Genomic DNA, 14,170 nt, shown 5'->3' on the forward strand with positions numbered 1-14,170 from the left:
GACATTTTACTCCACCTTTGAGTTGTACATGACCAATCAATTCAGCAGGTTTTAATCTGGTTATAATGGATTAACAATATTATGATTGAGATGTACCAGAAAGGGGGTTCTTACCATTTGTAGTGGCATGGGCTCAAATATGACTAAATTTGATTTGGATGTCCTTGGCATTTCTGGAAATGTGAAAAAGATAAAAAGTATTATAAAATGTACCAAAGGAATTCTTCTTTTTGTTTGACCAGGAAAGAATTGTTGGAGGAGGGTCATGTTAGAATTGATGGGAAAAGTTTTAGATCAGCTCTAAAAAAAGCATAGTTTCCACACAAAAGTTTGCCAAAAGGTTAAGAGAAGTTGAATGTTTGAACTGTTAGTAGAAAAAAATGTTATGTTTTTTTTTTACTTAAAAATTCAATATTTCTTTGTCAATTAACTGTGAATGCTAAAAAAAAAGAAGCTAATTGGAACAATGATTTTCTTGGAAGCCAGCCCTGTCATAGTTATAAATATCACAACATCACATCATTACACAATGACTTTATTAGGTAAGATGCCCCTGTCCTTCCAGTCTACAGTACTTACCGACTTGATGGCTTCCACAGATGTGACCTCACTTGACCCCTACCCCTCCTCTAGAGACCCTGAGTTCCTAATTGATTAGATTAGGGTCATTTATTCTCCAGATAACATGAGGCTGGGAGACAATGATGCTTTTGAGGGGGGCATACTGTAATTCTTGTTTCTTTCACTGTAACTTTATGTTCACTGTTTTCACGGTCACCTCTGTACCATGAACTTATCATCACCATGAAAAAAAACTGTTGTTTTTATTCATGATTCCTTCACACATCCTGTCTGTAAATCACCTGCCTTTTCCTTACACCGTGAAGTTTTGGTACCGTGAAGATAAAGTGAATTACAGTATTTTAGAAAAGACTGTCTGCCACTCTGGCAGTTGTCAGGAATAGAGGATGACAAGTTGAGAGGTTTTGAGTGAAGAGAGTGTGTGTGGTGGGCAGTAGTGTGGTGACAGCTGTGGTTGTAGGTGGGCATATCGCACACTCAGATGCACCATACAAGGGCCTAGCTGTGGTACACTTGTCGTGGCTTCCGCCGTCCGATTCGGTGTTCGAAGAAAGATTGGAATTTTCGCTGGAGATGTTTGTTCAAGATATGAAAGGAGCATGACTCGAAAGTGTGCTCTGCTGTATATGGATGTAGGATTCTAAGATTTGAGGTAGGAAGTTTTTATTTGTTCTTGGACTGTTCTTGTGAGGTCAGGCCTGCCTGAGACAAACTTAATTTCATGGTTGGCCTATTTTAGAAAGTCGTAACTTCAACTTTCAAGTCTTGTGTGAAAATGTACTCGAAAAGCAACAATATGTCTGAAATATTGTAATGTGTGACATGGACAAAGTTTGTAGCAGGAATTACTGGCAGCACATCGTTAGACCAAAACTTCCTTTCTTTGTCAGGAATAGATACCCATTATGTTTAATTCATATTGACCATGACATACCTTGTTTCTACTATAATATTTGTTATAATCATTATATCTACCTTTGTGTATCTATAGAATCCGTTACGAAAGGCTCTGTATTTTTGCTGTAAAATTCATTCACTGGGAAAGAATTTCTTGATAATCTATTTTGGAAAAGGAACAAAAAATAATAGTAAATACAGACTCGGGTATAAAAATTCAAGTCCGTATATGGCTTTACCTGCATAGTTTTGTACTTGAAAGCTCAGACCTTGACAATGGAGCCTAGACAGCCTTTGGGGTGAATTAAGCCATGGGACATTCCTGTGGTAATGACTTTGTAATGGCCGTTACGGGGAGGTCAATAGAATTGTCTCCACTGACAAATCATTCCCCCACCCTGTTCTGATTCAATCAGGCAGGTGAAAAGAGAAGGAGACACGACGCCATTACCATCTTTTCAATCGCGTTCGTAGCTGCCTCGAAACCGGAAATTCGCGAAGAGGTGCGAATTGTCTCCATTGTGCTATTTCTTTGTTTGCACCACTGCGAGGTGGTGTCAATATCGTGGCGTATTCAAAGAAGTCAAGTTTGGGTGGAGCAATTGCAATTAAGAAACATGGGTCGAAATGGCATAGCGAAAACTCTATACTGAGAGACAATGGATTGCACAGGGCCAAAACCAAATAGCACAGCAGGGTGCTACTGGTTGATTACATCCTTTCTCTCCAGTCTTAAAATCAGACCTCCTTGGTTTCACCTAGCCTGGATATCAGACTGTTTCCAGAATACTTAGAAAAATATCTAGAACTACATGTAGATGATTTTGATTTACGTTCAGCAATTAGCAAAATTAGAATTAGTGCCCACCCCCTTGAAATAGGGAGAGGGTGGTACAAAAACTTACCAGTGTGCCAAATAACTTGTAAATACTGCATGTCAAACACAGTGGAAGACGAAACACATTTTATTTCAAATTGCCCCTATACGACCACGAAAGAAATGTGCTGTTTAAAGAGGCCACCAAATTCCATCCTAATTTCTCCATTTTTACAGACAAAAAGAAAACTACTCTCATATCACAAAACCCACACATTACAGAAAAAGTGGGATCATTCGTCTTCCACTGTCTTGGAAAAAGAAGTCAAGCCCAATAAGTTAGAATTTAGAGTCAGTATTTAGACTAGAATAGTCACATGTTATATTGTTACCGATTGTCTGCCCTGTCCGTCCTTTCATGAGGGCCTGCATGGGGGAGTCCCAACAACGCTCTACGCTAAATTCGGAGGGCTGGCTGCGTAATACGCTAAATTCAGAAAGCCTCCCTACGCTCTACGCTAAATTCAGAAAGCCCCCCCTGCGCTCTACGCTAAATTATGGAGTGGTCGGCAACGCTCTACGTAAAATTAAAACGGCCGATTACGCTCTACGTAAAAGGGGCATGCAGACCCTCTTTCATGTTACATGTACCTGCAATTAGCCTACGGGCAAGAACTTGCAATAGACTTTCATTTAAATACACTGGTCAGCTCTAGTGGGCTCCAGGTGGTGGTAAAATTTCCTTGGGGGCATGTTGGCCCTAGAGCAGAGGAGATCATGGCTAATGTGAAGGCCCTGGAAACAGCCTGACATCCAGGCTAGGTTTAACCTTCTTCCTGCTGCCTAACCCCATAACCAATACAGATTTGGTGCCAAATGGCTGCTTGGTTGGCTAAAGGTTAACTGCTGACTGGTGTGAAGTTAGATGGAGTTCCCATGGCCTTGGACAGTCACTTCACATCAACTTTGTCCAAGTTGACAAGTCTTTGTAAGAGTAACTTAGACCATGGTAGGCATACTAAGGAGTTCTGTATTGTACAGATAGCCTGAGAGTCTGAGACAACCTTTTTTTTCTTCGCTCTAAGGAAGTGAGCATTGTGTGTGTGTGTGTGTGTGTGTGTGTGTGTGTGTGTGTGTGTGTGTGTGTGTGTCTGTGTGTCTGTGTGTCTGTGTGCGTGTACAGCATGTACAGCATTGAAAACCCCCATGCACAGCCCCTGAAATCCCTGGCACTACATTTACACAAGATGTACCCAAAGCTCTGTAGAATTTCACACTGGGTAGCTACCAAGTCTTCTGGCACTGGCCTAACATTTGTCACATAGCTGACATTGTGAAACCACCATTGATGTAAAAGCTCTAACTTACTCCTCTATTATATAATAAAATAATATAAGTACTCCTTTTTCAATTTAATAAATCACAAGCATAACAGGTGCATGTATTATTACGTCACCCAATGGTCTGTAAAAAAATGAAGTATTGTTTTGACAGTATCTGTGTATCTGTCTGTTTGTGTGTCTGTCTCTCTGTCTTTGAGCGGCCAATGTCACAAGGACTTTTGTTTGTTTGGTCTGCAAGTCATACGTTATCTGTTTTGTTTGTTGAATGATTATTAGACTTTTATAATGTACATTTTCCCCAACTGAGCTAAATACAGTTCACAATAGATAATAGTAAAGGCATTTTTACAAAGTTTAACATAGACATGGTACAAGTGCCATAGTCTAGCATATAGGTACAGCTTCTTCTTGCTTTTTGGTAAAAAATGTAGGATTGTGGGTTTCGCTTTAGTCTGTTTAATCAAAAGGCATTGAGGAATGAAGGTTTTTCAGTGCTACTCAAATATCTCAAGTGAGAGAATTTACTGTCTATATACAGAGAACTAAATGTAAACAGTTTATATTTATTTTGATTCATCAATTTGATTTATCCAATGGTATCATTACATTAAGACGCTGTATTGGAAGTGTGACCTAGACTAGAGTCTCTAGGATCTAGGAGTACATGTGGCCAACCCAAATTTTACACACACACCCAACTGCTAGACACCCTGGCCCTGTACCCACATTCTGTTTGCCTTGGTCAGCACATGTTTCTGTGGGGTAGTGTCGCCAGCCTACTGCAAGCACAGACTGACCATCGGTGGTGTCGTGGCAAGCTAGCTGGGTTTAGGAAACCAAACTCAAGGATTAACACGCTCTGATGTTGGGCTAATATTTCTACACCAATGGCAGCTGAACCTCCGCAGGATGGGCAACAGTTTTCACGGTTGGTATAGGGTTCATTGCTTGGTCTGTGGGGAGTTTTTTGTGGCTATTCCAAGATATGGTGGCTTGTGTCACCTACTTGTATTTGTTACTGGTCAATGTGTTATAGATCATGTTATATTGGTATAAGCTTGGTTATATCATCTGATGCTCATCATTCCTTCACATAACTGACAGAAATTTATGTTGGCAACGAAGGGACATACTTAATTTTTGCTAGCTCCAAGATACAGTGCTTCAGAATGGTGGCTTGTGCAATCTATTTGTAGGCTGCGTTGATTGCAGTGAGTCAGAACACTATGCTATATTGGTATAAGTTTATTATAGCACTGGGATCTTATCTAGATTTTTAGATAAGGTACTTTTATCTAAGGTTTAAAGTAGTGCTATCTGGCCAAGAGTGCAGCTGTTTCTATAAGTCTGTTGATGTTTTTAGGCCACACAAATGAATTTCTTTGGTATTTGGACATTTCAATGTGAAATCTAAGTAAGATGAAAACAGTTTTTAGAGGGCTAGAAAGAAAACTTCAATCTGACCATATTCACTCCCAGAAACTGTGTTTACAAATCATTATTCTTCAGGTTGGGTAGCTAACATCAACTAATTGTAAAAGACCTTCTGTTTTCATGTAAATGTTTTTTCAGTTCTGCTTTTTCTCTATACCTGATAACCAACAAATTGAATTGTTGAAGCCTTAGTTGCATTGATAGAAATGACAATTTTTCCATTTTGATATTTCTATAATACTAAAAGGAATTGATTAATCGATCGTGTCTTAAACAGACTTGTAATGTATATTTTATTATCAAGTTATTGTGGCTAAAAAGCAAAGTGTCATAGGTGGCATGGAAGGTAAATTGAACAATAAAGAACACTTTGTATTCAATCAATTAGCCTATACATGAAGGTGGTAGTTATTTCCTTTTAACAAACCGAAGGTGACAATTATCCAGATTTCACGTGGTACAGACGACACCATCTTTAAAAACCCCAAACAAAGCGTCGCAATTGTTCCCTCCTCCTTTACAACATGTTGTGACATTTTTTTATCTCCCCAACTATTTCTAGTTCGCAGCCTAGCATATAATTAGGGAGTTAAGTCCCTCATTACATGGATCAAAACCTGTCTGATAACAGCTTTAGCCAGACCCATGGTACTGTAAATGCATTTAAGTTTGCGTGGTTTTTATTTCGCGCTAAGCGGAAAATGGAGTGTTTGCGGTGGTTTTAAGTTTGCGGCAGTGCTATAGTAACATACTGCTACAGTATTGGACAAAAATGACCGCGTTGAAACGGTCCCCGCGAAAACTGCGAACATAAAATCACCGCGAACATTTCTGCATTTACAGTATCCCTGTTGACCTGATTTCTGTTGTGGAGGAATTTATCAGGCTTACTCAGGCCCAGTCTATGTCCATCTAACATGGAAGTGTCAGGTCATCCCATACCTCACAACAGTGTGGGAAGTTGGAAGTGACTTACTAACAACTGTGGCAGGTGGATAGACTTGTACTAGGATACGGCTTCAGTGTAAGTTAAACTATATTGCAACGTAGTTTGCGTTTTGAGTATTTTGAGCATTGGTTTCAAGAAGAATCCTTTATTTTAGTATTATGGAGTTTTAACAACAGGTTATATGCGATGATTTTAGACTACGGACATACAGGGTGCATGTGCACCCAAAATTGGAGCTGTGCACCTATACTATTGACTGTGAGTGCACCCAAAATTGGAGCTGTGCACCTATACTATTGACTGTGAGTGCACCAGGGCTCTAGCCAGCCTGAAATTTTATCCCGTAAGCCCTAAAATTTTGTACAAACCTAACATATCGGACGCCGAAGGCGCGAGGCGTCGCGCCGTAGGCGCGACAATTCTAGGGGGGTCCAGGGGTATTCCCCCCGGGAAATTTTCAAATCTAGACCCTCTGAAACGCTATCTCCAGCATTTTAAGGGGCAAGTTTGGGTGAAAAATTAATTGGGCCTTCGTTGTATACAATCGGCAAATAAATGAAATTTAGCACCACAAAACTTTCTTATTTATTTGACAAATATACACGTGAATTCAAGTCGGCAGAAATAAAACATTTTCAACTTCAAATTCAACACCGGTCGACGCGTCGTACCGGTCCCGTTTGCGCCCTGTACTAAATATAGTAGGAAATGAGACACCCTACTTTGGACAGAACGCCCTAAAGACGTTCAATATTTTCCTTCCGTGTTTTCCATGGTCGATTTCTCCGGTAACTTCCACTTGATTTGATCAAAATTCGTCGATTCAAGCCCCATCTTCGCACCAAATATCAATTTCTGATAAAACCTCGCGGATTCGCGCCTCTCGTGAACCGCGAGACTTGTATGTCATTGGTCGATTTTCCGTGACGCGGCGTGAACAAACGCTGTTATTGGTAGATGATATCTGATTCTGAGGTCTAAAACTATCAACACCAGTTTTCGCGGGAAGAGTGCGTGTAACTCGGCGTAAAACTTTAACAATGTTTACCAAAAAAATACGGAAAGCCTGGTAACTACCGGAGTATTTTTTGTGTGGCTATAACTAGCGGTGAACCGGGGAAAACAGCCGAAAAAACGTCAGCCCGATGCGACCGGCCAGAATTGTAGTGGGGCACTAGTAGTGGGGAGGGGGGCACACGATGCTGATTTTCTCTCGGCCCACGAACCACTGGCAACCTCCGCGCCTCCGTTTGTCACCTACCTATAAAGCCACCTTGGGGTTGTCACCTGCCGCTGGCGGAAGACAGAAATGGCCTGAATCGACCTCGCTTCAAACTTCCGCTTCTTTTCTGGAGATCTTTGCAAAAGTTCAAGCCCTGTCTATATGACTTTTCTCCCGATTTTTTTTCCGTCAAGGTTTACGGATTGGTCTTGAATTTTTTCCGTAACACGCAGCAAAGTTCCGTAAATTTACGGCAAAACTGGCGCTGGCTAGAGCCCTGGAGTGCACCCAAAATTGGAGCTGTGCACCTATACTATTGACTGTGGGTGCACCCAAAATTGGAGCTGTGCACCTATACTATTGACTGTGGGTGCACCCAAAATTGGAGCTGTGCACCTATACTATTGACTGTGGGTGCACCCAAAATTGGAGCTGTGCACCTATACTATTGACTGTGGGTGCACCTAGATATTTTTGTACACTATAGGTTAGAGGTGCTATCGTGCATGGGTATACAAAACTTGAAGTGTCTGAAATAATGATATAACCTTTTTTGTACTTTGTCTATTACTTTAAGATTTTGAATTTAGCTATATAGAATTTCAGATTGAAGTTATTAGAGAGGCAGTAGGGTTTGTAAATATGTTTGCTGACATTCTATCTTATTTCGTGCCCCCAAAATTCTTTCTGTGCAATTAAGGTTTTATGTTCCCAAAAATGAATGTCGAGCTCTGACAGTGCATACAATGTATAATAACTACGTAACGTACAGCTGGTTGACAGACTCTGGGATACGACTTTGCAAGTTGAACAGTATATCTCTTTCCTGGCTGTTTTAAGTGTTAGCCAGAAAAGTTGTTTTTTTCAGTGTTATAGAGTTTTAACAATAGGTTACATGTATAACATGGCTATATGGGGTGATTTTAGACAACAGTTTGTGCATTGTGTTGGAGGATGGTATAGATGCACTAATCTATAATTCCAGTTTGCAAAGTACTTAAGACAAGAAATTAAGGTTACTTTTATCTATTCTTAGGTGGAGTTTTAACAACAGGTTAGTGTGCAATGGTTTTAGACAACAGTGCATGCATGCATCGTGTTGGAGGAGGGTATGTAATAGGTACAGTCGGACAGTATGTTGTCTTCTTATGATATGTACCTGTATGTATACACACGTGTATCAACTTTGTAACTACATGTACTATAGTTACACTGAATAACTGAAGAAATCTAGGTGTGAGTTTGTTGTACAATTCAGTAACCCTGCATTTGGGTTGGCAAGGTTTCGGGTGTGGTCAAAGTTTTCAATGATTCTGCTCACAAGTTAGTTACTAACTTAATTATTTAGGTACTGCCAGATGGTCTTGATTTGAAAAATGATAATCCCAAGTCATGAGATAACTACATCTATAGATTTGAGCCAGATCCAGATATAGAACATAAAAAATTTAAAACTTTCAAAAGTCACAGGCCTGAAAGTTCCTAACAAAGTTATACTGTAAATGTTTAAGCTCGCTTTTTTTTTTCGCGCTAAGGGAAAATTGAGTGGTTTTAATTTCGTGGCAGTGCTATAGTCACACTCTGCTACAGTATTGGACAAAAAAATGTTCGGGGTGGTTTTAAGTTCGCGGTGGGACGTCGCCGCGAAAACCGCGAACATAAAACCACCGCGAACATTTCTGCATTTACACTACTGATCTCAAATATGATTGTAACTGTTACAGTTCAAATGACTCGCTTGTCATGTGGACAGAAAAAAAAATTATTCATTCCTTTTAGAAACTGAGTTGAAAGATTGAGACTGAGCCTATCTTGTAAACCATTTCTTTCTGAGATTTTTATGCTCTTCCCAGCTCTACCCCCTTCAATTAGCAGGTCTATTTCTCAGTAATTGATTAGTCTTTACAGTTGCCCCCTGGTGTGATGTTAGTGTTGTGTCCTGTGCTCAGTTGGAAGTAGACAGGTTGTTGGCCATTAATCACCACCTAAGTAGTTCTTATGTTGTGTTGTCTCACTCTCCAAGCAGATGTAAGGATTTATCTGGCCCGTTGTCCTGTCCTTGTTTCTTGCCTGTGTTCACAACTTTAGTACTGCTTTCTAGTATTGTATTCTTTAAGTGTCCTCTACTCCAATCTTTTCTAGGGGAGTTAGGCAAACTATTCAAAATGTGCGATACTAGAAAAGTGTACTAAGGCCACACCATTTCAATTTCTTGGTTAACAGAATTCTAAAAAAATGCTAGATTGGAAAATCAACATGAAAACGGAATCTCAGAGGAAAGTTTGTACTTTGGTGCACACAATTTCAGGGAGTGAACAGGGTCAGTTGCAAGTTCTGTCACCCCAGCCTTCTGTTTTCATGATTCTTTTTGTTGCTTAGAATTATTAAAAAAATGAATTAGATTGGTGTGGCCTAAATGTTGCAAAAACAAGCGAAAAACACCAAGAATGAGCCTCATCCTAACATCTGCTTGGAGATGAGTCATAGTTTTAGCACTCTGTAAAGCAATTGGCCTCTGATGAAGTCTGGCACAAGTCCATATGGGTGCCACATTCTAAACTTTAATAGTTGATCTTAGCTTCAATGCTTTGATCTTAATTTCCTAACCTTATGTTTAACCCAACTTTTTGGTACTCAGAAAGAAAGAAATCTCTGATCCATCAAGTCAGGCACAAGTCTAAACGAGTAGACGAAATAAAAACCTGAAACTAGTAATTTTAGCTTTATTGCTGTGATCCAAATTCAATCCTAACCTTATTTTGAACCTCACTTTTTGACACAGTCTCTGATAGATGGAGTTCTGGCAAGTCTTAACACTAGACAAAACAAAAACTTCAGACTATCAATTTTAGCTTCATTGCTGCGATCAAAATTCCCCAACCTTATTTTGAACCCCTGATATGTTCAATAATTGTACTCTCTAAGCAGAGGAGGGGTTTCGGCTGTTTTTTGACGTGTTTTTAGGTGTTTTTGGCGGGCTTTCTACTTTGTCATCTCTTTTTTTTTTTGTATAGCCAACCCAATCCGCAGGATCCGCAGAATAGAGCTTTGCAACAGAACTGAGTCAGCTTTAATACAGATGTGATTTTTGTGGCAGAGACTGCCATTCTCGTATAGGGCTGTTTAGCCATAGTCGATGCTGTAGGGCTGTTGTGAATTAGGATTTTACCATGGTCAATACTGACCGACAGGGGCCATATATATAGCCAACCCAACCTTGAGGTCAAAAAACAGCCGAAAGCCCCTCATCTGCTTGGAGAGTACAATAATTGTACAATGTAACTTTATACAATGTATCATCTGCCACTCCTCAGCTTTGAATATCCAGACTTGCCCCAAGCCCTGACTTGAGCCTGATCCAATTAATCCAGATAAGGAAAGCGACCTTGATGTGCACAGTTTGCCTCCATGGGTCAGTGACCGGTTATAGCATGGAGAACTCCAAGAATGGGGGTGCGAAGGAGCGCTTTGGGGTTTTCGGCTATCCTGTTTCGTGAATACTGAAACAAATCAAAGGAGAGAGTAGAAATAAAATACTCAAGTGAAATTTGCACTTCACGCTAAATTCAAATAAATCTTTCTTCTGTATCTACATAGGCAGTATAACCGCCCTTTGGCGTTACACACCAGCTTCGCAGGCACCCAGCAAGGCAGCAGCTGGTTATACAGTGTACTGAACGACTGTCACACCAAACCTTTGCACATCTAACTGTACATGTTGTTTACAGCTATCCAATGACGATGCTCCTATGTTACTTGGTGGTAGCGAAATTGCTGATCACGAGTCATATACTGATATAGAATTGAATGGGCTGATTACATCAAGGAGGTTAAAAATCAGATTTTAACCTTTTTGATTACACCTTATGTATTTGGTATTTATGTAGTTCTATTAAGGTTATGAAGTCATGTGTAATTAGCTTGATATGTAAGATGCATTCTTATTAGTTATGTTGACTTGTAATTCTATTTCGTCAGTGTATGTAGAGGATTTCTGACAAACAAACATTAAAAGACTTGCAGACCCCATGTAGACCCCCAGGAATGGTAGGTATCCCCCCTGGAGTGCCCAGCCATGCATCACTGTCATCTTAGTCCTCAGGCAGTTTCTATTACTAGTATTAGTAGTCTTTCCTTCAACTGGTTTATATGACTACAATTACACTTGACACTTGCGCCAAAACAAAAGTCTGAACTTTTCTGTTACTATCAACTTTTAAAACTGATTTATGATATTCAGGCCATACAAAATTGATTATAAGCGTGACATCAGTGGGCACATTGATTTGTAACTCTCTCCCAAAATAAGAAGAAAAAAGCAAGTTGTCCATTTCAGTTATACTTGATAATTCTTATTTTGGTAACTGTTTATTTTGATAGGGGTTACAAATATTATCTGAGATTCTGTTTTCCTGTTGATTTTCCAATCTAGCATTTTTTTTAAATTCCGTTAACCAAGAAATTAAAATGGTGTGGCCTAAGGGTTTAGGGAAAAAATATTGATATACTTGTAGGCTGGTGCCCTACAGCCTTAATATGGGCATCCATGATACATTTGGGGGTTTACATACCAGTCACAAAACACCATGTACAAATCCGAGTTTCTCGAGTAAGTTTACAAATGCAAAAGAGTTCAGAAGAATGTGGTTATTTTTGTTTTGAATGCTGCTGTCACCAAGACAAGGTGGCATTAACAGAAGGGTTGCCTAGCAACATCATGTTGTTAGATCCGTAAATTTCTTTGGTTATAGGTCATTTGAAAGTAAAAAGTCAGGAAGAGGTCAGAATGCAAACTGAAGGTTGGGAAAGAAAATATGAATCTGACTTTATTCACTCCCTAAAAGTACCAACAAAGGAACACATTTTCCCCTCATGGTCTTTTTTTAATGTTGATCTTGGAGTTCAACATCTTATCTTTCTGAATCTAAGAACAGACATTACCTGAATTTTTTTTCCTAAGTTGGTGAGACCTTATCTTTGTTTAGGACGCTACTGTCATCAGGACAATGTGGCTGACTTAAGGTTGCCAAGTGACACCACGTTGGTGCTTAACATAACAATGTTGACCCACTCAAGAGTCTCTAGTACTGTAAATGCATTTAAGTTCACATGATTTTTATTTCGCGCTATAAAGGCAAAAATGGAGTGTTTGCGGTGGTTTTGAGTTTGCGGTAGCGCTATAGTCACACAATACTACAGTATTGGACAAAAATGTTCGCGGTGGTTTTAAGTTCGCGATGAAACGGTCACCATGAAAACTGCAAAGTAAAACCACAGCGAACATTTCTGCAGTTACAGTATCTACAGTACTGTAACAGTGCCTTGGGGTCAGGATGCGACATAGTTCCTTTCCAACCTATATCTGTCTTCCTGTGCTAATAAGGCCTTGAACCAAGAGGAAGGTTTCCAGGTTTGTGTATGTAGGTCATGCTTAAGTTGTTGTAAATGATAATTGATGGACAGCCAAGAGATTGTTTGCTTCTTTAACCTAATTAAATTAAGCTTGGTTGTCCGATTTTTCAAGCAAGAGCTCCCTAGAAACAACACTGTCCTTTCTGCTTAAGACTAAAGTCTAAGACTTTCCATGATTTTGGTAAGAAGAAAAACGTTATGAAAGGTAAAGTATCATACTCATGAATTTCAATTAATGAAGAAGATAATCCGAATAATTTTTTGCTTCCTTCTAAGTTCTTCAATTCATACATTTTAACCACCTGTACAAAGCCTAGGCTAGAGCTTTTTTTTTATAAAAATGCATAATGGTTGATGACAATTTCAAAGAAGCTCAAATGCTAACTCTGTTGTAGTACATGTACCTCTCTTCATTGTTATCCTACTGTATTACATTGTACTTTCAATGGTTTCAAGTGGAAAGAATTAATTTCTAAGGCCAGGTCACGAACTTTCCAGCAATAGTCGTATTTTCTTTCAATGATTTCAAGTGGAAAGAATTAATTTCTAAGGCCAGGTCACGAACTTTCCAGCAATAGAATCGCCATATTTGCTCCTAAGCTTAGTTCAGAGCCATTGAGAAAAATCCCTTGGGTAAGCACTGCCCACTCTAGGTGATAATCCTTCCTTGGGCCTTTCACTAGCATGTGTAGACTGTAGCAGCACATGGAGCGACTCCGCGGTCTCGGACAAAGGAAGGCCTGAGAGGAGGATGCAAGGCTTTTGTTCGCGAACCAGACTGGCGATAGAAGATTTAAAGAAGCGCATTAGGGGATTGAAAGAGGGTGGATTAGAAAGCAAAGTAGCTGATTCAGTGTGTTCTGCCAGGCATAGGAGCAGTACAGGGTCCTTTCCCTGGAAGACTTGTAGTGTGTCATAGACAAGGTTTGTAATGTATGCCCTATGAGATCTACTGTAAATGCAGAAATGTTCGCGGTGGTTTTATGTTTGCGGTTTTCGCGGTGACCGTTTCACCGCGAACTTAAAACCACCGCGAACATTTTTGTCCAGTACTGAAGCAGTTTGTAACTATAGCACTGCCTCGATCTTAAAACCACCGCGAACACTCCATTTTCGCCTTTAGCGCGAAATAAAAACCATGCGAACTTAAATGCATTTACAGTATATGACAATAATTGTTTACACTTACTATGACTGTTAGATATTGTGATATAAGTGTGGTGTTATTCCCTTTTGCATGGAAAATTTTAATGTGTATGCTTTGTGGCCCTGTCAGTAGTGCAGATGTTTGATAAAATTCTTGTCATATATATCTCTTGAGATTTTTATTCTCTTTGCCATATGAAAGATTGGTTTCTTCTTTAAAGTTGATGCCCTTTATACTTAAGTTTGTTTTTTACAGTTTTACTGCTTTATTTTTGTTTTTTACTGCTTTATTTTTGTTTTTTATTGTCCTAAGTATTTATTTCATATTTCCCCTCTGCAGTATCCAAGATTGATTCTACCTTTTTAAA

The 14,170-nt window shown here is 39.5% G+C and overlaps 1 protein-coding gene across 3 annotated transcripts in view; it reads left to right on the forward strand.

Moving 5' to 3' along the window:
* Positions 1-14,170, forward strand: part of LOC136421919 (rho guanine nucleotide exchange factor TIAM1-like) — an 86,246-nt gene that overhangs the window by 12,849 nt on the left and 59,227 nt on the right. Inside the window, exon 1 of one of the 3 annotated variants that reach the window (XM_066409511.1) lies at positions 4,534-4,567. The exons of the other annotated variants lie outside the window; for them this stretch is intronic. Within the exon in view, the coding sequence (XP_066265608.1) occupies positions 4,549-4,567 (19 nt within the window). The 5' untranslated portion in view covers positions 4,534-4,548. Of the gene's footprint in view, positions 1-4,533; positions 4,568-14,170 lie in introns of those variants that run through there. 3 annotated transcript variants of the gene reach the window in all.

The sequence above is a fragment of the Branchiostoma lanceolatum genome, chromosome 1, assembly GCF_035083965.1.
Source record: "Branchiostoma lanceolatum isolate klBraLanc5 chromosome 1, klBraLanc5.hap2, whole genome shotgun sequence".
In the NCBI taxonomy this organism is placed as follows: Eukaryota; Metazoa; Chordata; class Leptocardii; order Amphioxiformes; family Branchiostomatidae; genus Branchiostoma; species Branchiostoma lanceolatum.